Source organism: Triticum urartu, chromosome 1 (assembly GCF_003073215.2).
Source record: "Triticum urartu cultivar G1812 chromosome 1, Tu2.1, whole genome shotgun sequence".
Classification (NCBI taxonomy): Eukaryota; Viridiplantae; Streptophyta; class Magnoliopsida; order Poales; family Poaceae; genus Triticum; species Triticum urartu.
The window spans coordinates 37,861,854-37,886,006 of record NC_053022.1 but is presented as its reverse complement, the minus strand read 5'-3'; the positions used below and the strand labels follow the sequence as shown (position 1 = coordinate 37,886,006).

Here is a 24,153-nt window from a genome sequence, read left to right as displayed (position 1 = left end):
AAAATCCATACTAATGTGACACCAAGCAAAGTCTGGGATAGGGAGAGGTTGAAGTAGTCCAGGATACTTGCAGTGCTCTGGTTTGTTGATTTGGCATGTGGGGCATTGTTTAATATAATCCACAATGAATTGCTTCATGCCAGGCCAGTGAAAGAGGAGTTTAACTCTCTGATATGTTGCTCTGTGGCCAGAGTGCCCCCCCAGTTCAGAATTGTGTAGAGCAGACACCAACTGATTTCTGAGGTTGGAATTTTGGCCAATGACTGTTCTGTTTTTGTATCTCAGAATTCCCTGCTGAAGAGCATAATTAGGAACAGCAGTGGCAGAAGTTGCAAGTTGTGCCATAAGGTCCTTGCACCTTTGATCCTAGGTATAACTTGAGATAACTTCAGTTATCCAGGCAGGTTTCACTTGAGTAGCAACCAGTGATTGTAACCTGTATTTCACTCTAGAAAGAGCATCAGCAACTTTATTATTCTTGCCTTGTTTGTATTCAATTTTGAAATTGTAACCCAATAGCTTGACCAGTAACTTGTGTTGAATGCCCTCAGTTAGCTTTTGTTCTTGTATGTATTTCAAACTCCGCTGATCAGTTCTTATAATCAATGAAGAAGCAGCAAAGTAATGTTTCCAATGTTTCAATGCTTCAATGATGGCCATGGCCTCTTTATCATAAGTTGAAAGGGCAGCAGCCTTAGGGCCAATGGTTTTGCTGAAGTAGGAGATTGGTCTGCCCTCTTGCATGAGCACAGCCCCAATTCCATAAGCACAAGCATCTGTTTCCAGGATGAAAGGTTGAGAAAAATTAGGTAAGGCCAGGACAGGGGCTTGGGTCATTTTATGCTTCAGTACGTTGAAAGCTTCCTGTTGCTCCTTCTCCCATCCGAAGTTGTCCTTTTTTAAAGATTAAAACAGGGGTTTGCAGATAAATCCATAGTTTTGGATGAATCTCCTGTAATAACCAGTGAGGCCAAGGAAACTTCTCAGCTGAGTTACATTTTCAGGAGTGGGCCACTGGCTGATTGCTTCAATCTTGGAAGGATCAGTTGCTACTCCATCTCCCCTTATAATATGGCCCAAGTACTCCACCTGTGGTTGTGCAAATGTGCATTTGCTCATTTTTGCATATAGTTGGTTGGATTGCAAAACTTTAAGGACTTGTTGTAGATGGAGCAAGTGCTCTTTCATATTTCTGCTGTATATATATCAGGATATCATCAAAGAAAACCAACACAAATTTCCTCAGATAAGGTGCCAGGATTGTGTTCATTAGCAGCTGAAAGGTTGCTGGAGCATTAGTAAGTCCAAAGGGCATAACTAAATACTCATAGTGGCCACAATGGGTGCTGAAAGCAGTTTTTCCAATATCCTCTTCCTGCATTCTGATTTGATGATATCCACTTTTTAGGTCCAGTTTAGTAAATACAGTGGCACCTTTCAACTCATCCAAGAGATCTTCTATGATAGGGATTGGATATTTGTTCTTTACTGTTTGTTGGTTAATTTTTCTGAAATCATTGACCAATATCCAAGTCATGTCCTTCTTTTTAACAAGGAGAGCAGGGGAAGAGTAAGGGCTAGAACTATCCCTGATTACTTTGGTCTTGATCATGTCCTTGATTATAGTTTCCATAGCATCTTTCTGGTGGTGTGGAAGTCTGTAAGGTCTCTGGTTGATTATTTTGGCCTCAGGAGTGAAAGGTATGGCATGATCCATAGTTCTTTTTGGAGGGAGATCAGTTGGAGTGCTAAAAACTGGTGAGTATTTGTCCAAAAGCAGCTGGACCGAAGCAGGAATTACAGTGTCTACTGGTTCTTGAACAACAATTCTGTTCAAGAGTAAGACAGCTCCACAAACAGGCTCTTCAGAGAAATCCTCTATAGTTTCTTCTTCCTGCACAGCTACAGAAGGTAGGCTCTCATCTTTGAAAATTTTCTTTTCACCATTTTTCAGAGTGATCTTCACATGCATTTCATCAAAATCCAACTCTACTGGGCTGAAGGAAGCCATCCAATCTGCCCCCAGGATTACATCATAACCCTGAAGTTGTAGTACTCTGAGATCAGTGGAGAATTGTGTTCCTTGTAGTGAGAATGGGCATTGCAGTGCAGTAAATTCTGACCAGAGAGTTTCTCCATTAGCTACCACCACTTTCCTTTTTCTGGTGGGAGTGAGAGCACAATTAGCTAGGTGGGCAATCTTAGGAGTGATGAATGTAGCAGTACTGCCACTATCAATGAGGGCAGTAGCTAGAGTGTTTCCAAGCATGACTGTGACTGTAAAACTGAGCTTCTTAGTTGATTTGATACCCATAAGAGCATGCATAGAGATTTGGAGGGGGGTATCATCACTTTCCACAAGGGGAGGGATGTCAGTTTCATCCAGAACTTCAGTATAGTAGACCAGTTCAACATCATCAGGGCAAGCAGCTTGTAGTGCTTGAATCTGAACTTGATTTGCCAGTTTGCAGACCTTTTTATGACCAGGAAGGTTCTTTACACTTGTAGCATATGCCCTTCATTCTAGCTTGTTGAATGATTGTAGTTGTGTTGGTCGGTCCAGGTTTTCCTAGATCAAATTGCAACTGCCTTCTCACCTGAGGCAAACTGTTGTTAGGTATAAGAGTTTTCTTCTGTGGCTGTGCTTGTTCCATTCTTCTCGCAAGCCAGATTGCTTTTTGTAAGTCAGCAGGTTCATGACACTGGACATGGTGTTGTATATTGTCATGTAGTCCAGAGATAAAACTAGTTTTGTAGTAATCCTGGGGCAGAGCAGGATTATCTCTTCTCATCAAGTTCATGGCCTGCTCAAATTTGAGGATGTAGTCATTTACAGATCCTGTTTGGGTGAGTGCATGAAAGGATTTCACATTGACACAAACAGAGGTTTCTGCAAACCTGTCACCCAGGAACCTACAGAACCTATACCAAGGCAGGGTGTTAGGTACAATTCCAGTACCTCTCCACCATTCTATTGCAGGGCCTTTAAGGTATGTTACTGCAATTTCTGTTTTCTGCTCCAGTGGGGTTCTAACAGCCTCAAAGTACAACTCAATAGTCTGTATCCAGGAATCAGTACCAGTGCCATCAAATTCAGGAATGTTGTATTTTGCTGGTTTGACTATTGGTAGAGGTCTTCTGTTTTCCAATCCTTGGTCTCTCTGCCCTATTCCACCTCTGGTTTCTTGTGGGACTTGTTCAACTTGCTCCAGGTCCAGCTGCACTATCTGCTGAGCATTCAGAGTTTGATTTACAATAGTGGGTGCTCTGGTTTCAGGAACAGGTTGTTTACTAGCAGCAAAGTGTGGATGACTGTAAGGGGCCTTGTTGCTTCCATCCAAGTTCAGCTCTTTGCCAGTGTTTTTGTCCACTAAGGTTGCAGAACCAATAGTTGGGGGAGTTTGAAGGACAGCCGCTGGTGCATGAGTTGGGCCTTGTGGTGTTTGTTGTTGTTGGCCACTACCTCGTGCTATCTGTTGAGGGCTTGGAGGATTTTCCCTGGGTTTGGGAAAGCCCGCAATGAAGCTGTTCAGAGAGCCCTGCAATTCACTCAAGGTTTTCTGCAGTGAGTGAAAATTTGTAGCAACGTGGTCTCTGAAATCCTCAAAGTCTTGTCTGTCTGTTTCTCTGTTCTGCTGCAAGGTTTTGACATCTAGTTGCAAGGATTGGAGCTCCAGGTTTGCAGTAGAGGAGGAATCCGTAGGGCCCGTCATGCTTGCACCAATAGAACACAGGGAGGGTTTTTAGAACTGGCAGAGTGCCGAGTAACCTCGCTGTGTGTGATCAGCCGGCGAAGGGAGGAATTTTACCACAGCCGGAGCTGCAAGCCGACCTTGGCCTTCGATCTTGCCGCCGCCAGCACCGCCGCCAACGCCGCGTCTCCAGAAGTACACCGGATCTGGGAGGGAGGGAGGGATTTTACCACAGAGACGGTGTGTTTCTGCAACCTCTTCCCGCGCCCAAACCTGTATCGAATTTCTCACCGCCGCCAATCGCCACCGGAGAACCACCGCCGCCCAACGTCGCCGGTGAGAAGTGGAGGATTTTATGGCGCCTCCAACTCCACTTCGGCACCGGATCTCGCGCAGCCAAGGAGAAACCTTGCTCTGATTACCACTTGTCAGACCCAGAGGAGTCTGAAGAATAATATTCAGAGAAAAGGGGGAGGATTCCACTCAAACTAGCTCAATTTACTGGCTTAATTCAGAGAGTTTTAGTACAAGCCAAGAGGAATCTATGGCCGGCCAGGAACACTCGCGGCGGAAAGGGGAAACCCTAACAATTTCATGCCCTTGAACGAGCAGGAATCCTTGGCTTTATAGCCTTACAAATTGGAGAAAAAGTAAGAAAGTAAAACGAAAAGCAGTGGGACGCTGTAAGTCCTTGCCGGAAAGTGAACAGCGACCCGAGCCTTGCGGCTAGCCGTCCGATGCCACTTCGACGCGATCCAGAGCTTCTCCTTACGCGAAGCGGTACGAGCGAAAGAAGAGCGTCCGATGGGCGATGGACGGCCCGGGAAGCTTCGCGCCAACGGCAGGGAATTTAAACTTAGCCGGACTGCTGTTGATTCTTCAGTTGGGTCCTGACACATCACTAAATAAAAAGTCACTTACTAGAAAAGGGAGGGTGTTACCCAAACCGGAGAAGGCCAGTTCATCCAGGAATTAGTAAGCAAATCACTATCAAAAGTCTGCAGACTCTTGTTTTCTATATCCCAAACTCTGATTTCTCGCCCAGTTATGCTTACCGATGTTGACATACTCATAAGAGTCATCCGTGATATAGACACAGTTTGGCTTCAATGTTGGAAAATCTTTAGTGGCAAAACACATGGTGCTATTATAACCAAGGAATAGTGCATGACCTGCTAAGCTTGTCATCTTCACAAGTGTCTGGTTCTCAAGGTCAACCTTATAGATCTCTATTTCAGTTGTTCTCAGCTCAATATACCGGTCTATGTCATCTTCGTTGTGACCTAGCAGATCTCCAGGAAGCTCCACGGGTGTTGATGAATCGACGTAGCTCCTCCACCTCCATATTTGCAAAATATCACCCCATGGAGCTTGCAGAGTAAATAGCATAAAACTACTACTTTACAGGCTAGGGTTTCAAAAAACTACCGAATTTTAATTTTTCTCAGATAACTACCAAGTCAGGGGTTGGCTGTTTCAAAAAACCCCAAATCCTCTTTATTAAAAAAATTAAACATGTTTATGACAGGTCGGGCCCGCCACTAAACGCACCGTTTGGTTGACCATTTGTTTGACTGTTAACTGACTTGTGGGGGCCACATGTCAGCACCTCATCCACAGATTTTTACGGATTAGTCCCTATAATATTTTAAAAAAGCAATCAGGTCCTTGGAATCATTTAAAAAAGCAATCGGGTCCTTGGACCGTCGCCGCCGCGCCTACAAAGGGCTCTGCCCGTGGTCGCTGTTGCGCCTCCATGGGGCTCCGCCCGTGGTCGCCGCTGCATGCCACCATGGGTGGTCGCCACCGCGCGCCGCCGCCATGGGGTTCCGCCCGCGGTCAACTCGCGCCATAGGGCTTCGCCCGTGGTTGTCGCCGCGCGCCATGGGGCTCTGCCCGTGGTCACCGCATGCGCCATGGGGGGGCGTTTGTGTGCTGGCCGCCGCCTCCCCTCCCAAGCCGGCGACGACCACGTCGAGCTTGAGGAGCTCGCGGCAGGGGATAACGGAGGCCGCAGGCGAGGCACGGCGCGGCCGCAGGCGAGGCACGGCGCGGCCGCAGGCGAGGCACGGCGCGGCGGCAGTCGAGTCACGGCACGGCATGCCGGCAGGCGAGGCACGACATGGCTGCACGGCGGCAGGAGAGGCACTACGCGCACAGCATGGCGGCAGGAGAGGCACTACGCGTGTGGCTCGCCGGCCGGTGCAGGCAGCTCGGGATCGAGCAGGCTGCAGCAGGCGCATCTCCTCTGGAGACCCGATTGCTTTTTGCAAAAACCTTTAGGGACCTGATTGAAAACTCACAGGTGGGCCCCCTTTGTAAGCTAATGGTCAAAGTAAACGGTCAAACAAAATTGTGGGCCCCAACTGTCATAATCGTGATCAACTACTAAAGACTCGGTGATTTGAGTTTTCTGAAACAGCCAACCCCTGAGTTGGTAGTTATCTGAGAAAAATTAAAATTCGGTAGTTTTTTGGAACCCTAGCCTGTAAAGTAGTAGTTTTATGCTATTTACTCGAGCTTGCAGGATGTACATGCTAGAAGGATCATTTCCCTTCCTATCTCTGCGCATGATCTTTTTAACAACAAGGAATGGGCCATTGAAATTTAGGGTGAAAACCGATCTGTGGCTACGAAGCACATAGAACAAACCATCATCCTGATTGTAGAAAGAGTCCATGAAGCCCCAACTTATGCCCATGAGCTGGTGGTCGTCGGGCGAGATCAACGTCCACCGCTCGTCACCGAGCCGGGCGTAAGAGAGCTCGCCGTCTGGCATGTGCACCAGCAGCACGATGCAAGCGCTCCCAGCCGCCGGGCTGCAGGAGAGGGTAACACGGTGGTACATGCAATCCCTGGCCTCGCGCGTGTCAAAGGGGATCGGCTCCGGATCACCGCCCTCAAAGACATTGTACATGAGGCGGCCTTCGGCGTCGGTACAGCTCTCGACATGGTGGAGGGTGGTGATGGGCGGGAGCGCGGCGTGGGCGCCCGTGATTGGATTGAGGACGTGGAGGTTGGAGGCCTCGTCAGCGGTGACGAGCCAACCGTGCGCGGAGCCGATGGTGGAGTGGCGGGTGAGCGGGGGCTGCGGCAGGGGGACTCGGACGGAATCGCCGGTGAAGGGGCAGCATACGACGGGCGCCGTCTGCGGCGGAATCGCGGCATGCGTAGAGCAGGCAGGGCAGCTGATTCCGGGGGATCGGAAGGGGGAAGCGATGGCGGCGGACGTCTAGGTAAGCAGCATGCCACGAGGCGCAGACAGCACCTGAGCGGACGAGGTCGGGGATCTCCAGCTCCTGCATGAACATCAGGAGTATTTCCTCCGGCAGCCCCGCCCAATCGCGATCGTAAGAACCAGCGGCGGCGGCGATTGCGAGAGCGCCCGCCATGGTCGGCGGCGGAGGCGCGCGAGGGTTTCCTCGGCGTCTGGTTTTTTTAGGGGTTTCCTTTGTGGATCTACTTGTTGTGCTTGGGCCCTTGACACTTTTTCTTTTAGAATTTGGGCCGTTGACACATAAACAAGGCCTACAGGCGCATCCAATTAGAAAAGATGCTACAAAAAGGGATGAGACTATTTTTCGCGTTAGGCAACATCAGCCAACATGAGCCAACCCCTCAAAAAAGAAAACAACAGGAGCCACGCGGAGCTCCTGTTCCACGCTTAAGGACCCGCTAGCAATATTAGCCGAAATCACTAGTCGAGGAGTACTCATTGTAAAGATCATTTCAACCTTTCCAGATTGTGACAAGTGGCGCGCTGCATGTGCGCCATTTGTCATAACCTGAAAGTTTTTTCTTTTTTTATAGATCCGTTTATTCAAAACGTTTTATCTTTTAAACCGTGCGTCTTCGAATCTCTTTCATCGTTGGATTCCTCATGTCAAGATTTTCAAAACTAGATCCCATGTTGATAAGTTTTAACGAAATTTTTTTTCATGAAAAAAAACAGACGAAAAAACCGAACCAGAAACACGGGTTTTTTTTCCTTTCTGAAAGAGGCATGCCTGTACCTTTCACGAAATCATAACCGTGCCTCTCACGGAAACAAAACCGTGACTCGCGTGGAAGGAAAAAAAAAGAGAAAACGCGTTTTTTTCGTTTCTGAAGAGGCACAGCCATGCTTCTCGCGAAAGCACAACTATGCCTTTCGCGGAAGCAAAACCGTGACTCGCGTGAAAGAAAAAAAACGGCTCACCAGAAGTTCGAAGAGATAGAAGAAAGGTTCCCGCACATTCTTTTGGTGAGTTGAAAGCAGCTCATAGTAAAAGTCGGCGTAGATTGGAGCCCATACTTGACAAGTACCTCCCTTGCTGTCTTGAAGAGCCCTTGGCCCTTCCATCCTGCCACCTTCTCACGTGCACTCTCACTGACATATTTGAAAGTCCCGTCCTTGGATCTCCCTACCACCGTAGGGAGCCCCAAGTATCTCTCACTTAAGGCCTCGGAAGCTATCCCAATCACCCGTTTGAGGTCCTCTTTACTCTCCTCCGTGCTCCCCTTACCAAAAAATATTGATGACTTCTGCAAGTTAACTTTGTGACCTGAGGCAACCTCATAGTCCTGCAGAATGGCTCGGAGTGAAGCAAAGTTTTGTTGAGTTCCCTCTAGAAACACCACACTATCATCTACAAAGAGAAGATGAGTAACAGTGGCTGTTGCTCCCAAACGATACTCTCTTTATTTCCCTTTCCCTTTGTGCATTCCTTAGCAGCGCCGAAAACCCCTCCACACCAAAAAGAAAAAGATATGGGGATAGGGGGTCTCCCTGCCGAGGCCCTCTTGAAGGGACAAAACTGTTGGAGAGTCATCCATTCATCTTTACAGAGAATTTTGCTGTTTTAACACACCTCATGACCATCTCCGTCCAGTGACTAGAGAAGCCAAACTTCATCAACATTTTATTAAGGAAATCCCGTTCTACCCTGTCATACGCCTTCATCATATCTAGCTTTACAACATATAATGGTTTCCTCCTCTTGTGTGTCCTAATGGCGTGCACACATTCATATGCCACCAAAACATTGTCCGTTATCAACCTTTCGGGAACGAAGGCACTTTGCTCCTCCAAGATCATAAAAGTCAGCGCCACTTTGAGGCGGTTGGGCAGTGCCTTCGCCGCAATTTTATACAATACATTACACAAGCTTATAGGTCGGAATTGTGACAGTAACTCCAGTGAGTTTACCTTCGGAATCATCACAATTATGGTGTCATTAAATCCGTTAAATATTAGTAAAATGACATTCAACATTTCTTCAAATATTAATAAAATGCCATTTCTCTTATCTCATGGATTCAAACTCACCTTTATCCACCTCCCATGGATTGGCGAAGGCAAGCCACCATTGTACTCTCTCTGTCCGGGGTTTATTAGGCTCCCTTTTATTTTTGGTCAAAGTTTGACATGAGTTTTAACTAATAAAATTTAACTTATATGTCACACAAAATATACCATGAAAAATCTCTTTCAAATACAAATCTAACAATATGCTTTTTATAAAATATAATTTGTATTTTTTTAGTCATAAGAAAGTCAAAGTTGAATCCAAAATACAAGAGGGGTTAATAAACCCGGATGGAGGTAGTATCTACAAGACAATGACTATGAAGTTGATGCCCTGACCTATCTTCTCGCCTTATAAAGGGGGGCAAGGCCTAGGGTCACAAGAATCCTACCAACCTAAGCCATGCTCGGTAGGGGAGTCCTTGGTGTGCCTACCAAGGTACTAGATTTCTTGCACAGGGCTCCTTGCATTAGTTGCAGGCCTTCTAAATTGTCACGGCCCGCTGGCCCCTAGGGACAGCCCAGCATCCAGTTTGCCATCTGACGGGCCACCCAAGGTGTAGCGCATGTTATATAATTTGTAGTTTTTAGTCAAATAGAAAGTCAAAGTTGGATCCAAAATACAAGGGGGGCTAATAAACCCGGATGGAGGTACTATCTACCAAAACGTTGACTTCCCTGACCTATCCACTGTCCTCGCCTTATAAAGGTGGACGAGGCCTAGGGTTACAAGAATCCTACTGACCTAAAGCCATGCTCGGTGGAGTCCTTTGCGTGCCTGCCAAGGTACTAGACTTTCTTGGCGAGGGTTCCTTGCGTTAGTCGGAGGCCTTCTGAATTGTTACGGCCCGCTGGCCCCTAGGGCCAGCCCAACATCCAGCTTGCCATCCGACGAGCCACCCTAGGTGTAGCGCACCATCATATGGTGGAGTCGTGCACAAGTTTGTGCTATCTGAACATGCCTTAGATTTCATATCCCAAATGAGTAGGGGATTACATCAACAACTTATACTCCCACCACCCACAATATTTGGCGCATTTTTTATGAAGATAGTGGGCAGCAGAAAGACCGATTTTTGATTGAGATGCTCCCACTAGGTCTTAATTGCGGCCGTGAAATCTTGCCAAAATTGAGGAAAAGCAGGCCATTGATGGCTGAGAGAGGGATCAGTGTGAGATGTGAGGAGAGAGAACACATCGGATGTAAAAGCTAGATCATTAATCGCCTCCTCACATAGATTGCCTATAATTACTCTCTACCACAATTTAGAGGGGCAAGATTAGAAGTTTGATTCATTTGCGAGCTTTGGTTAAATCGTTTGAAGTTTATGCCGCCTATTTTGGGTTGGAGATATGATACGAATCTTTTGGGTCGAGTTGCATGGGAATGTATTATGAAATACATAATTTCAAATAGACAATAAATGACTTGAGATGAATCAAAGGTACTAGGAATATGAATAACAAATGAATCTGATAGGTTTGGAAGTGCAAAACATAGCATTGTCACAAAAGACATGAAAACTGTAGGAATAGTCGCTTTGGTAAAACAAAGAAATAACCCCCCTTGATCCCATCAAAAACGCGTGCACGAACTGTGCCCATCCATCAGCCCCACTCACACCCAGAAAGCGCATGAACCATGCGGCGTCATCGAACCCTGGGACGCTCCAGGACGATGATAGGGACCACCAAGGGTTTGGATACATGTATGTCATTCAATTACCTCACTCGGGTCTCCCAGACACGCCAACCCCATGAGGAATCAGGAAACAAGTGACGAACTACGCATCACCCATTGGCAAGGCCACGCGGTGCCAGGGTTTTCGAAACTTTTTGGTCCCGGCCCCACATGTCAACCAGCTACAATGCGACCAAGCAGTACCGGCACTTGCCATAGCAGTTAGCTAGCAAAATCATCTTCTAGAGAAAAAATAGCAAGAAATTGTATGCACTGAAGCTGGTACTAGCATTGAGATTGCAATAGGGATGTATATGAATGAATGTACTATCATCAACGAACATACTAACTCGAGCATCAAGAGAAATGCAATTACTAGTACACCACATTACGTCCTTCCAATTGCTGATGATACCAAAGTAACGAACCACCACTAGTGCTATTATGGAAATGAATATCAAAGAGTACAACTCAAAATTAGAAATCACTAACAAGTCATCACTTGCTGCTTACAACTAGTTTCCTGGTGGGATCCATACATACCAACTCTGACTCTATCTGAACAATTAATCGATGGATTATGTAGCTAACAATGGCAGCACCCAATTGAAGGTGAATTGTGATCTGCGAATCCACTTTGCTTGCTTACTGTTGGGTCGAGGCGCTTGTTGAGTTGACAGGGTCAGCGATTGTCCGGCACCCGGTAGGACTCCACGTTGATCTGCGATAACCGCGCGCCAGGAAATAGCAGCTGGGGACAAGAGCGTTTATGGAATTAAAATGGGTTCCTAGGGAGGAGCAGCAGGGGCTGGAATGTAAGGGGGTCAGGGGAGGGAGCAGAGGAGGCACGGGAACTCACATCGATCTGCTTTTGCACTTTGCGGGGCCGACCGCGAGGGCGGCTACACGGGAGTGCACCGGTGAGGCCGTAGATGTCTTCCTCAATCTCTTTCACGGAGAGTGATACGGAGAACTGCGGCCTCTTGAGCGCATCTGCGCGGACCGACCGCCGCTCGCGCTCAAACGCCTGCTGTGACGCGCTCGCAGCGGTCGTGGCCACGAGGGATGGCATCGCAAGTCGACGTGGGCGACCAGGGCGTGCCTTCAACGGCTGTGGAGAAACCGCCTCGGTGACCTCAGGGTACTTGTCGACTACGGGGTTGCCGGTGCCCGATGGCTCTGCCACCTTGCCAAGGCCAAGCTGTAGCCTCTCGTTGACATCATATTGCTGATTCGAGGAGGATCCCGTGTCCGAGGCAATAATTTTGCCATGGCGGTTGACGGGAACGCACCGCAGCCGCCGTTGACTCCCCCATGGCTTGAGCATTGATGGCAGTGACACCAGCCTCCCTCGGTGGGCACTCGACGGTGTTGGATCTACCTCTGCGGCTCCGTCACCTGCCCCCCTAGCCCCACCTTCCTTGGTGAGATCTGATGGGAAAGCCGCAGGCGACGGCTCCACCGAGTTCACCATGGCCGGGGGCGATGTCGTGCCCACGATCGCCGCTTTTGCAGCCGATCTAGATCTGGCTGCGGCGACAATGAGAAGGGTGTGGTGAGGACGAGATCTAAGATACGGAGAGGACGAGGGTGGGTTTGCTTGCGGCATTTAAAGCATGGGCTAAAGGGGAAATAGATGGATGTGTCATTGATAAGTAACCGGGGGGGGGGGGACCGTGTGTACGCGTTTATTAGGGGGGGGGGGGGGTACAATGAGGTTTCCCCCTATGCTTTATGTCTTTTTACGCGTGAGAGCGTGTGTACGCGTGAATTCAGGGGGGGGGTACAATGAGGTTTCCCCCTATGCTTTATGTCTTTTTTGGGGATTTATTTATGGAACAGTGTGTTTTTGCCATTTTATGTTTACTTTCTTTTTTTTCGGGAGAAAGTCATGTGTGTACACTCCATTTCTCTATGAATTTCTCCCTCTAGACCATTGTATGGATCACCGTTTTTAAAACTAATCTTGCAATGTACCTTCTGCGTAGGGAAAAAATTGCATACAATGCAATGCTGATCTACACATTTACCTTCATGTTGGAATGATCCTATTAAAAGAAACACTTTAAAGCTTCATTCTACAACGAATCTAAGGATATATTTTTTAATGACGTGCAAGACGTGTTTCAGTAGTCAAATTGACAACCTAAAACGTGCATATGCCATACAAAACGGTATATAGTAACCATGCTCATAAGAGCATATCCAACAATAGGGCAACCCTGCCCTTTTAGGCTTCTGGAGGCCAAAAAACCTCTCTAATAGCTGCCCAAAAACTCCAACATGGTCAAAAACGTTTTTGCGTAGCATAGCCCAAAAAACAGGGCACAACCGCTACATATATGCAAGGTTGCTGCCCAAAAACGCCAATCAACCCCTCGCTGCCCAACCGCCTCTTTACCACAGCCCCCTGTAGCCAAATCCTGTCGCCGCCGCTGCCGCACTGAATCCGACCGATTCCGTCCGGACCCAGCCACCACCAACACCGTCGCACCTCCCCGCCACATGGTCTGCCGCCTCCCGAGGGGTGGTGTCGGCCGAGGGGAGCATTTGTTGCCATTAAGTTTTGGCTCCATAGCATGTGTTTGGATTGGCACATGTAGAAACTCAACTCTTTTCCATTTCCTGCTTCCTGAACCTCGCTTTGAACTTGCTGGCTACAAATTGGCTAGCTCTTGTATTTCCATTATGTCAAAGCAATGAAAAGGGATCAGCCAAGTTGATTTTTTTGCAAAACTGCTAGATACAGTTTTGCTTAACCACAACAACAGTATGTTCATAGCTTAACTCCAGGGATAAAGAAGAATAAAGTGATGGTTGCAGTGAGGTACTGATGTATGTGAGGTAAAAATTGTAATGACTCGATGAACACATCTTCAAGCAACCCCAAAATATCAATCCCATGCTACCCAGTGGATAGGCTATGGTTCATTCATCAAAATATCAGACAACATCGCACACATGCAAATACTTGGCATGCAACAACAGAGCGGAAGGACCCACACAAAACGCTATGGATTGCTACCAATGCAAAAAGAAACCGAACCGACCAAGAGTAGGAATGTTTCAAACATCTCTCCACAGGAATTCTTTGCACAATCGTCTATCCTCACAATAGAGTGACAACGCCTGCCTATCGGATGTAAATGGAGATAAGGGAGAGATAAATGTCGTTCCCCTTATCATCCTCACAAGCCACAACAAAATCAAAATGCTTCCTGTATGCTAGAACATCTATCTAGATCCCTGTGCATTGGGACCATGGTGTTGGTATAGCAAGGATGTGCCACAAGAGACACTGTAAGTAGTCAGGACCTTGCCGCTTAACCGCTTAGGTAGTTCTGGCGACAGTAATGTTGTCCTTGATAGACATCGGTCCCACATTGTCCATCTCAAGTCTTGATGCTTCACCACCTTGGGCGGAACAGGTTCAGCCATGGAGAACATTGGTAGTCCCAAGCTTGCAAATGTATTGCGATAGTCTTCAACTGCGTGATCACCTGCCAGAACCTTGTAAAGCTCAAGGCACACAAGGCATGTGGCCATGGCCATTGTAGTTGCAATAGCTGGAATGATTCTTCCTGCAATGAACTTCGCCTTTGAAGGAAATATGCCCTAGAGGCAATAATAAATTTATTATTTATTTCCTTATATCATGATAAATGTTTATTATTCATGCTAGAATCTGTTGGGGAACGTAGCAGAATTTTAAAATTTTCTACGCATCACCAAGATCAATCTATGTTGTCATCTAGCAACGAGGGAGAGGGGAGTGCATCTACATACCCTTGTAGATCGCGCGCGGAAGCGTTCAAGAGAACGGGGTTGATGGAGTCGTACTCGTCGTGATCCAGATCACCAATGACCTAGTGCCGAATGGACGACACCTCCGCGTTCAACACACGTACGGTTGGGAAGACGTCTCCTCCAACTTGATCCAGCAAGGGGGAAGGAGAAGTTGATGAAGATCCAGCAGCACGACGGTGTGGTGGTGGAAGCAACGGTGATCTCGGCAGGGTTTCGCCAAGCTCAGGGAGAGGGAGGAGTGTCACGGGAGGGAGAGGGAGGCGCCAGGGGCTAGGGTGCGGCCGCCCTCCCTCCCCCCACTATATATAGGACCCCTAGGGGGGGGGGGCGGTGGCCCTAGGAGATGCAATATCCAAGGGGGGGCAGCGGCCAAGGGGGGCGGAGTGCCCCCCAAGCCAAGTGGGGCGCCCCCACCCCTAGGGTTTCCAACCCTAGGCGCAGGGGAGGCCCATGGGGGGGGGGCGCACCAGCCCACTAGGGGCTGGTTCCCCTCCCACTTCAGCCCATGGGGCCCTCCGAGATAGGTGGCCCCACCCGGTGGACCCCCGGGACCCTTCCGGTGGTCCCGGTACAATACCGATTACCCCCCAAACTTTCCCGATGGCCGAAACTTAACTTCATATATATAAATCTTCACCTCCGGACCATTCCGGAACTCCTCGTGATGTCCGGGATCTCATCCGGGACTACGAACAACTTTCGGGTTACCGTATACTAATATCTCAACAACCCTAGCATCACCAAACCTTAAGTGTGTAGACCCTACGGGTTCGGGAGACACGTAGACATGACCGAGACGACTCTCCGGTCAATAACCAACAGCAGGATCTGGATACCCATGTTGGCTCCCACATGCTCCTCGATGATCTCATCATATGAACCACGATGTCGAGGATTCAATCAATCCCGTATACAATTCCCTTTGTCAATCGGTACGTTACTTGCCCGAGACTCGATCGTCAGTATCCCAATACCTTGTTCAATCTCGTTACTGGCAAGTCACTTTACTCGTACCGTAATGCATGATCCCGTGATCAACCACTTGGTCACATTTAGCTCATTATGATGATGCATTACCGAGTGGGCCCAGAGATACCTCTCCGTCATACGGAGTGACAAATCCTAGTCTCGATTCGTGCCAACCCAACAGACACTTTCGGAGATACCTGTAGTGTACCTTTATAGTCACCCAGTTACGTTCTGACATTTGGCACACCCAAAGCACTCCTACCGTATCCGGGAGTTGCACAATCTCATGGTCTAAGGAAATGATACTTGACATTCGGAAAAGCTATAGCAAACGAACTACACGATCTTTGAGCTATACTTAGGATTGGGTCTTGTCCATCACATCATTCTCCTAATGATGTGATCCCATTATCAACATCCAATGTCCATAGTCAGGAAACCATGACTATCTTTTGATCAACGAGCTAGTCAACTAGAGGCTCACTAGGGATGTGTTGTGGTCTATGTATTCACACATGTATTGCGATTTCCGGATAAGACAATTATAGCATGAACAATAGACAATTATCATGAACAAAGAAATATAATAATAACCATTTTATTATTGCCTCTAGGGCATATTTCCAACAAGAATTGTATTAACCGGAAACATAATACATGTGTGAATACATAGACAAACAGTATGTCACTAGTATGCCTCTACTTGACTAGCTCATTGATCAAATATGGTTTTGTTTCCTAACCATAGACATGAGTTGTCATTTGATTAACGGGGTCACATCATTAGGAGAATGATGTGATTAGCAGTCTCCCACTTGCACTAGAGTCAATAGTCTAGTTACATTGTGATGAATCGAACACCCATGCAGTTCTGGTGTTGATCATGTTTTGCTCTAGGGAGAGGTTTAGTCAACAGATCTGCCACATTCAGGTCTGTATGTACTTTACAAATATCTATGTCTCCGTTTTGAACACTTTCACGAATGGAGTTGAAGCGACGCTTGATATGCCTGGTCTTCCTGTGAAACCTGGGCTCCTTGGCAAGGGCAATAGCTCCAGTGTTGTCACAGAAGAGAGTCATCGGGCCCGACGCATTGGGTATGACTCCTAGGTCGGTAATGAACTCCTTCACCCAGATTGCCTCTTGTGCTGCCTCCGAGGCTGCCATGTACTCCGCTTCACATGTAGATCCCGCCACAACGCTTTGCTTGCAACTGCACCAGCTTACTGCCCCACCATTCAAAATATAAATGTATCCGGTTTGTGACTTAGAGTCATCCAGATCTGTGTCGAAGCTAGCATCGACGTAACCCTTTACGACGAGCTCTTCGTCACTTCCATAAACGAGAAACATATCCTTAGTCCTCTTCAGGTACTTTAGGATATTCTTGACCGCTGTCCAGTGTTCCATGCCGGGATTACTTTGGTACCTTCCTACCAAACTTACGACAAGGTTTACATCAGGTCTGGTACATAGCATAGCATACATGATAGACCCTATGGCCGAGGCATAGGGGACGACACTCATCTTTTCTCTATCTTCTGCCGTGGTCGGGCATTGAGCTGTGCTCAATATCGTACCTTGCAATACAGGCAAGAACCCCTTCTTTGACTGATCCATTTTGAACTTCAATATCTTGTCAAGGTACGTACTCTGTGAAAGACCAATGAGGCGTCTCGATCTATCTCTATAGATCTTGATGCCTAATATATAAGCAGCTTCTCCAAGATCCTTCATTGAAAAACACTTGTTCAAGTAGGCCTTTATGCTTTCCAAGAATTCTATATCATTTCACATCAACAGTATGTCATCCACATACAATATGAGAAATGCTACAGAGCTCCCACTCACTTTCTTGTAAATGCAGGCTTCTCCATAAGTCTGCGTAAACCCAAATGCTTTGATCATCTCATCAAAACGAATGTTCCAACTCCGAGATGCTTGCACCAGCCCATAAATCGAGCGTTGGAGCTTGCACACCTTGTCAGCATTCTTAGGATCGACAAAACCTTCCGGCTGTATCATATACAATTCTTCCTTAAGGAAACCATTAAGGAATACTGTTTTGACGTCCATTTGCCATATCTCATAATCATAGAACGCGGCAATTGCTAACATGATTTGGACGGACTTCAGCTTCACTACGGGTGAGAAAGTCTCATTGTAGTCAACCCCTTGAACTTGTCGATAACCCTTAGCGACAAGCCGAGCTTTATAGATGGTTACATTACCATCCGCGCCTGTCTTCTTCTTAAAGATCCATTTATTTTCTATGGCTCGCTGATCATCGGGCAAGTCAGTCAAAGTCCATACTTCGTTTTCATACATGGATCCTATCTCGGATTTCATGGCTTCCAGCCATTTGTCAGAATCTGGGCCCGCCATCGCTTCTTCATAGTTCGAAGGTTCACCGTTGTCTAACAACATGACTTCCAAGACAGGGTTGCCGTACCACTCTGGTGCGGAACGTGTCCTTGTGGACCTACGAAGTTCAGTAGCAACTTGATCTGAAGTTTCATGATCATCATCATTAACTTCCTCTCTAGTCGGTGCAGGCACCTCAGGAACATTTTCTTGAGCTGCGCCACTTACCCGTTCAAGAGGTAATACTTCATCAAGTTCTACTTTCCTCCCACTTATTTCTTTCGAGAGAAACTCTTTCTCTAGAAAATATCCATTCTTGTCAACAAAGATCTTGCCTTCGGATCTGAGGTAGAAGGTATACCCAATAGTTTCTTTAGGGTATCCTATGAAGACGCATTTTTCCGACTTGGGTTCGAGCTTTTCAGGTTGAAGTTTCTTGACATAAGCATCGCATCCCCAAACTTTTAGAAACGACAGCTTAGGTTTCTTCCCAAACCATAATTCATACGGTGTCGTCTCAACGGATTTCGACGGAGCCCTATTTAAAGTGAATGCGGCAGTCTCTAAAGCATAGCCCCAAAATGACAGCGGTAAATCGGTAAGAGACATCATAGATCGCACCATATCCAATAGAGTGCGATTACGACGTTCGAACACACCATTACGCTGAGGTGTTCCAGGCGGCGTGAGTTGTGAAACTATTCCATATTTCCTTAAGTGTGTGCCAAATTCGTGACTCAAGTATTCTCCCCCACGATCTGATCGCAAGAACTTGATTTTCTTGTCACGTTGATTCTCAACCTCACTCTAAAATTCCTTGAACTTTTCAAAGGTCTCAGACTTGTGTTTCATTAAGTAGACATACCCATATCTACTCAAGTCATCAGTGAGGGTGAGAACGTAACGATAGCCACCGCGAGCCTCAACACTCATTGGACCGCACACATCAGTATGTATGATTTCCAATAAGTTGGTTGCTCGCTCCATTGTTCCTAAGAATGGAGTCTTGGTCATTTTACCCATGAGGCATGGTTCGCACGTGTCAAATGATTCATAATCAAGAGACTCCAAAAGTCCATCTGCATGGAGCTTCTTCATGCGTTTGACACCTATGTGACCAAGGCGGCAATGCCACAAGTATGTGGGACTATCATTATCAACCTTACATATTTTGGTATTCACACTATGAATATGTGTAACATTACGCTCAAGATTCATTAATAATAAACCATTCACCAGCGGAGCATGACCATAAAACATATCTCTCATATAAATAGAACAACCATTATTCTCGGATTTAAATGAGTAGCTATCTCGAATTAAACGAGATCCTGATACAATGTTCATGCTCAAAGCTAGCACTAAATAACAATTATTGAGGTTTAAAACTAATCCTGTAGGTAAATGTAGAGGTAGTGTGCCGACGGCGATCACATCGACCTTGGAACCATTCCCGACGCGCATCGTCACCTCGTCCTTCGCCAGTCTTCGCTTATTCCGCAGCTCCTGCTTTGAGTTACAAATGTGAGCAACCGCACCGGTATCAAATACCCAGGAGCTACTACGAGTACTGGTAAGGTACACATTAATTACATGTATATCACATATACCTTTAGTGTTGCCGGCCTTCTTGTCCGCTAAGTATTTGGGGCAGTTCCGCTTCCAGTGACCACTTCCCTTGCAATAAAAACACTCAGTCTCAGGCTTGGGTCCATTCTTTGACTTCTTCCCAGCAGCTTGCTTACCGGGCGCGGCAACTCCCTTGCCGTCCTTCTTGAAGTTCTTTTTACCCTTGCCTTTCTTGAACTTAGTGGTTTTATTCACCATCAACACTTGATGTTCCTTTTTGATTTCCACCTCCGCTGATTTCAGCATTGAATATACCTCAGGAATGGTCTTTTCCATCCCCTGCATATTGAAGTTCATCATAAAGCTCTTGTAGCTTGGTGCAAGCGACTGAAGGATTCTGTCAATGACCGCGTCATCCAGGAGATTAACTCCCAGCTGAGTCAAGCGGTTATGCAACCCAGACATTTTGAGTATGTGCTCACTGACAGAACTATTTTCCTCCATCTTACAACTGAAGAACTTGTCGGAGACTTCATATCTCTCGACCCGGGCATGAGCTTGGAAAACCATTTTTAGCTCTTCGAACATCTCATATGCTCCGTGTCGCTCAAAACACTTTTGGAGCCCCGGTTCTAAGCTGTAAAGCATGCCGCACTGAACGAGGGAGTAATCATCAGCACGTGACTGCCAAGCGTTCATAACGTCTTGGTTCTCTGTGATGGGTGCGTCACCTAGCGGTGCTTCTAGGACATAATCTTTCTTGGCAGCTATGAGGATGATCCTCAGGTTCCGGACCCAGTCCGTATAGTTGCTGCCATCATCTTTCAGCTTGGTTTTCTCTAGGAACGCATTGAAGTTGAGGGCAACATTAGCGTGGGCCATTTGATCTACAAGACATAGTGTAAAGATTTTAGACTAAGTTCATGATAATTAAGTTCATCTAATCAAATTATTCAATGAACTCCCACTCAGATAGACATCCCTCTAGTCATCTAAGTGAAACATGATCCGAGTCAACTAGGCCGTGTTTGATCATCACGTGAGACGGACTAGTCAACATCGGTGAACATCTTCATGTTGATCGTATCTTCTATACGACTCATGCTCGACCTTTCGGTCTTCCGTGTTCCGAGGCCATGTCTGTACATGCTAGGCTCGTCAAGTCAACCTAAGTGTATTGTGTGTGTAAATCTGGCTTACACCCGTTGTATTCGAACGTTAGAATCTATCACACCCGATCATCACGTGGTGCTTCGAAACAACGAACCTTCGCAACGGTGCACAGTTAGGGGGAACACTTTCTTGAAATTATTATGAGGGATCATCTTATTTAAGCTACCGTCGTTCTAAGCAAATAAGATGCAAAACATGATAAACATCACATGCAATCAAATAGTGACATGATATGGCCAATATCATTTGCTCCTTTTGATCTCCATCTTTGGGGCTCCATGATCATCCTGTCACCGTCATCTCATCGACATGCAAGTCGTGATTCCTATTACAATGAGCATGAACATCTCATACATCACATATATATCATTCATCATTCATCACAACTTTGGCCATATCACATCACAGAGCACTTGCTGCAAAACAAGTTAGACGTCCTCTAATTGTTGTTGCAGTTTTACGTGGCTGCAATAGGGTTCTAGCAAGAACATTTTCTTACCTACGTGAAAGCCACAACGTGATTTGTCAACTTCTATTTACCCTTCATAAGGACCCTTTTCATCGAATCTGCTCCAACTAAAGTAGGAGAGACAGACACCCGCCAGCCACCTTATGCAACTTGTGCATGTTTGTCGGTGGAACCGGTCTCACGTAAGCATACGTGTAAGGTTGGTCCGGGCCGCTTCATCCCACAATACCGTTGAAGCAAGATAAGACTAGTAGCGGCAAGAAAGTTGACAACATCACGCCCACAACAAATTGTGTTCTACTCGTGCAAGAGAACTACGCATAGACCTAGCTCATGATGCCACTGTTGGAGAACGTTGCAGAAAACAAAAATTTTTCTACGGTTTCACCAAGATCCATCTAGGAGTTCATCTAGCAACGAGTGATTAGATGCATCTACGTACCTTGTAGATCGCGAGCAGAAGCGTTCAAAGAACGGGGATGATGTAGCCGTAACACGACGTGACAAATCACGAGATCCAAGCACCGAACGGACGGCACCTCCGCGTTCAACAACATACGTACTAGCGGATGACGTCTCCTCCTTTCTTGATCCAGAAAGGGGAAGGAGAGGTTGATGAAGATCCAGCAGCAGCACGACGGCGTGGTGGTGGATGCAGGGCGTCACAGTAGCAGGGCTTCGCCTATACTACGAAGGAGAGAGATGTAACGGGGAGAGAGGGGGCGCCAAGGCTGAGGTCTGAAGTCCTCCTCTCCTCAACTATATATAGGCCAGGGGGGGGGTGCGCAGCCTAGGAGATCCAATCTCCTAGGTGCGGCGGCAGGGGGGTTTCCCGCATGGGGCGCCCCCCCAAGGGTTTCAACCCTAGGCGCAGGTGCCTGCCACTAGTGGCTGGACTCAGCCCATATGGAAACCCTAGTGCCGCAATACCGGGCCTATAGGGGCTGGTGATGATGGAGAAGCAGCACTCCTTGTCCATGTAGGCCAGGCAGCCCCCTACAGCCCATGTGGCCCATCCCCGGGACAGGTGGCCCCACCCGGTGGGCCTTGGGGGGCGCACCAGCCCGGGACTTCAGCCCATGGGGCCCTCCGGTGGTCCCGGTACAATACCGGATGACCCGAAACTTGTCCGATGGCCGAAACGCATTCCTATATATAATTCTTTACCTCCGGACCATTTCGGAACTCCTCGTGACGTCCGGGATCTCATCCGGGACTCCGAACAACATTCGGGTTACTGCATATACATATCCTCAACCCTAGCGTCACCGAACCTTAAGTGTGTAGACCCTACGGGTTCGGAGACATGTAGACATGACCGAGACGGCTCTCCGGTCAATAACCAACAACGGGATCTGGATACCCATGTGGCTCCCACATGCTCCACGATGATCTCATCGGATGAACCACGATGTCGAGGATTAATCAACCCCGTATACAATTCCCTTTGTCAATCGGTATGTTACTTGCCCGAGATCGATCGTCGGTATCCCAATACCTTGTTCAGTCTCGTTACCGGCAAGTCACTTTACTCGTACCGTAATGCATGATCCCGTGATCAACCACTTGGTCACCTTGAGCTCATAATGATGATGCATTACCGAGTGGGCCCAGTGATACCTCTCCATTATATGGAGTGACAAATCCCAGTCTCGATCCGTGTCAACCCAACAAACACTTTCGGAGATACCTGTAGTGCACCTTTATAGTCACCCAGTTACGTTGTGACGTTTGATACACCCAAAGCACTCTTACAGTATCCGGGAGTTACACGATCTCATGGTCAAAGGAAAAGATACTTGACATTGGAAAAGCTCTAGCAAACGAACTACACGATCTTTGTGCTATGATTAGGATTGGGCCTTGTCCATCACATCATTCTCCTAATGATGTGATCCCGTTATCAATGACATCCAATGTCCATAGCCAGGAAACCATGACTATCTGTTGATCAACGAGCTAGTCAACTAGAGGCTTACTAGGGACATATTATGGTCTATGTATTCACACGTGTATTACGATTTCCGGATAATACAGTTATAGCATGAATAAAGACAATTATCATGATCAAAGAAATATAATAATAATACTTTTATTATTGCCTCTAGGGCATATTTCCAACATGATCACGGTGGTGAAGATGAAGTGGAGGAGGTAGATGAGGGGGCGTATGAGGAAGCACAAGCAAAAAAAGCATGAGATCAAAGAACTACACGATCTTGGAAGATCAAATCTTGATCAAGGCTTGGAGTGTGGTGTCTCTTGATGCTTGCACGGGCACATCTCAAACCTCCAAGAGATATTGGCAAAGAATCGAGGATCAATACTTCCACATGATGGCTAAGCATCCCAATAGGACACCACGGACCTTTCGGTCACTCCAAGGGCGTTGGGATGTGATCAAGCCGATTTGCAGCCGTTGGGCAGCTTGCTTGGAACAAGTATGCAATGCATCTCCAAGTGGAACCATGGAATCTGACTATGTGAGTTCCTTTTCACGTCCCAAGTTGTGCACATCATTTTGTATCATATGAAGTGATTGCATCATTTAACTTTGTTTAAATTGTGTAGGAGAGAATTGCCCAGCAAAGATACAAAGACATGGAAGCTTTCGAAGGCAAAAAATTTAAGCTAGAGCATTGTTGGGATATGCTCAAAGAGTGCGAGAAGTGGAAGTTGATTGACAAGGAATCCCCATCGAAGAGAGGTTCACTTACGAACATGGATGAAGATGATGATGGCCCAAGTAACTTAAACAAGCCCGATGATGACAAGAAGACAAAGGAGAAGATCAAGAGGGAACACGAAGCGTCGAGCTTTTGGGGCAAGATAGATGTCATGGTGCAACCAAATGAGTTGATGTTATCAAAGACATTGAAGACAAAGAAAGAGTTGGCCGAGAAGGCACGGGAGAAGCAAGAGAAGTGGCAATTTCTCAAGGACGAGGGGGTGCGCAAGACGGCCATTGAGGAGAGAAGAGCACGTGCCGCTGAGAACAAAGCCTTGTCCAAGCTTTTGCCGAAGAGAATAGGATCATGACATTGAACCGCAATGACATGGACGACATCACCAAAGAATGGCATGATATGGCAAGGAGGGACATCTTGAAGAGGAGGATGCTTGTGTAGGTCGGTGCGTGTT

The 24,153-nt window shown here is 47.0% G+C and overlaps 1 protein-coding gene and 1 pseudogene across 1 annotated transcript; both read right to left on the bottom strand.

Moving 5' to 3' along the window:
* Window positions 1-11,056: 11,056 nt before the first annotated feature.
* Window positions 11,057-12,233, bottom strand: LOC125550065. Its single transcript, XM_048713015.1, has 2 exons — window positions 11,520-12,233; window positions 11,057-11,411 (listed from the first exon to the last, which is right to left on the bottom strand). Exons 1-2 carry the CDS (start codon window positions 12,132-12,134, stop codon window positions 11,343-11,345), a joined length of 684 nt encoding a protein of 227 aa, XP_048568972.1. The 5' UTR covers window positions 12,135-12,233; the 3' UTR covers window positions 11,057-11,342.
* A 1,560-nt stretch (window positions 12,234-13,793) lies between these two features.
* On the bottom strand, window positions 13,794-23,482 carry LOC125532668 (annotated as a pseudogene).
* Window positions 23,483-24,153: the final 671 nt, after the last annotated feature.

Excerpts from the sequence above, each read along its gene's own strand:
- LOC125550065 (XM_048713015.1), bottom strand. The coding sequence starts at position 12,134 with ATGGTGAACTCGGTGGAGCCGTCGCCTGCGGCTTTCCCATCAGATCTC. Across the intron at positions 11,412-11,519 it reads AAGTGCAAAAGCAGATCGAT|CTGCTATTTCCTGGCGCGCG; the intron begins GTGAGTTCCCGT and ends TCTTGTCCCCAG.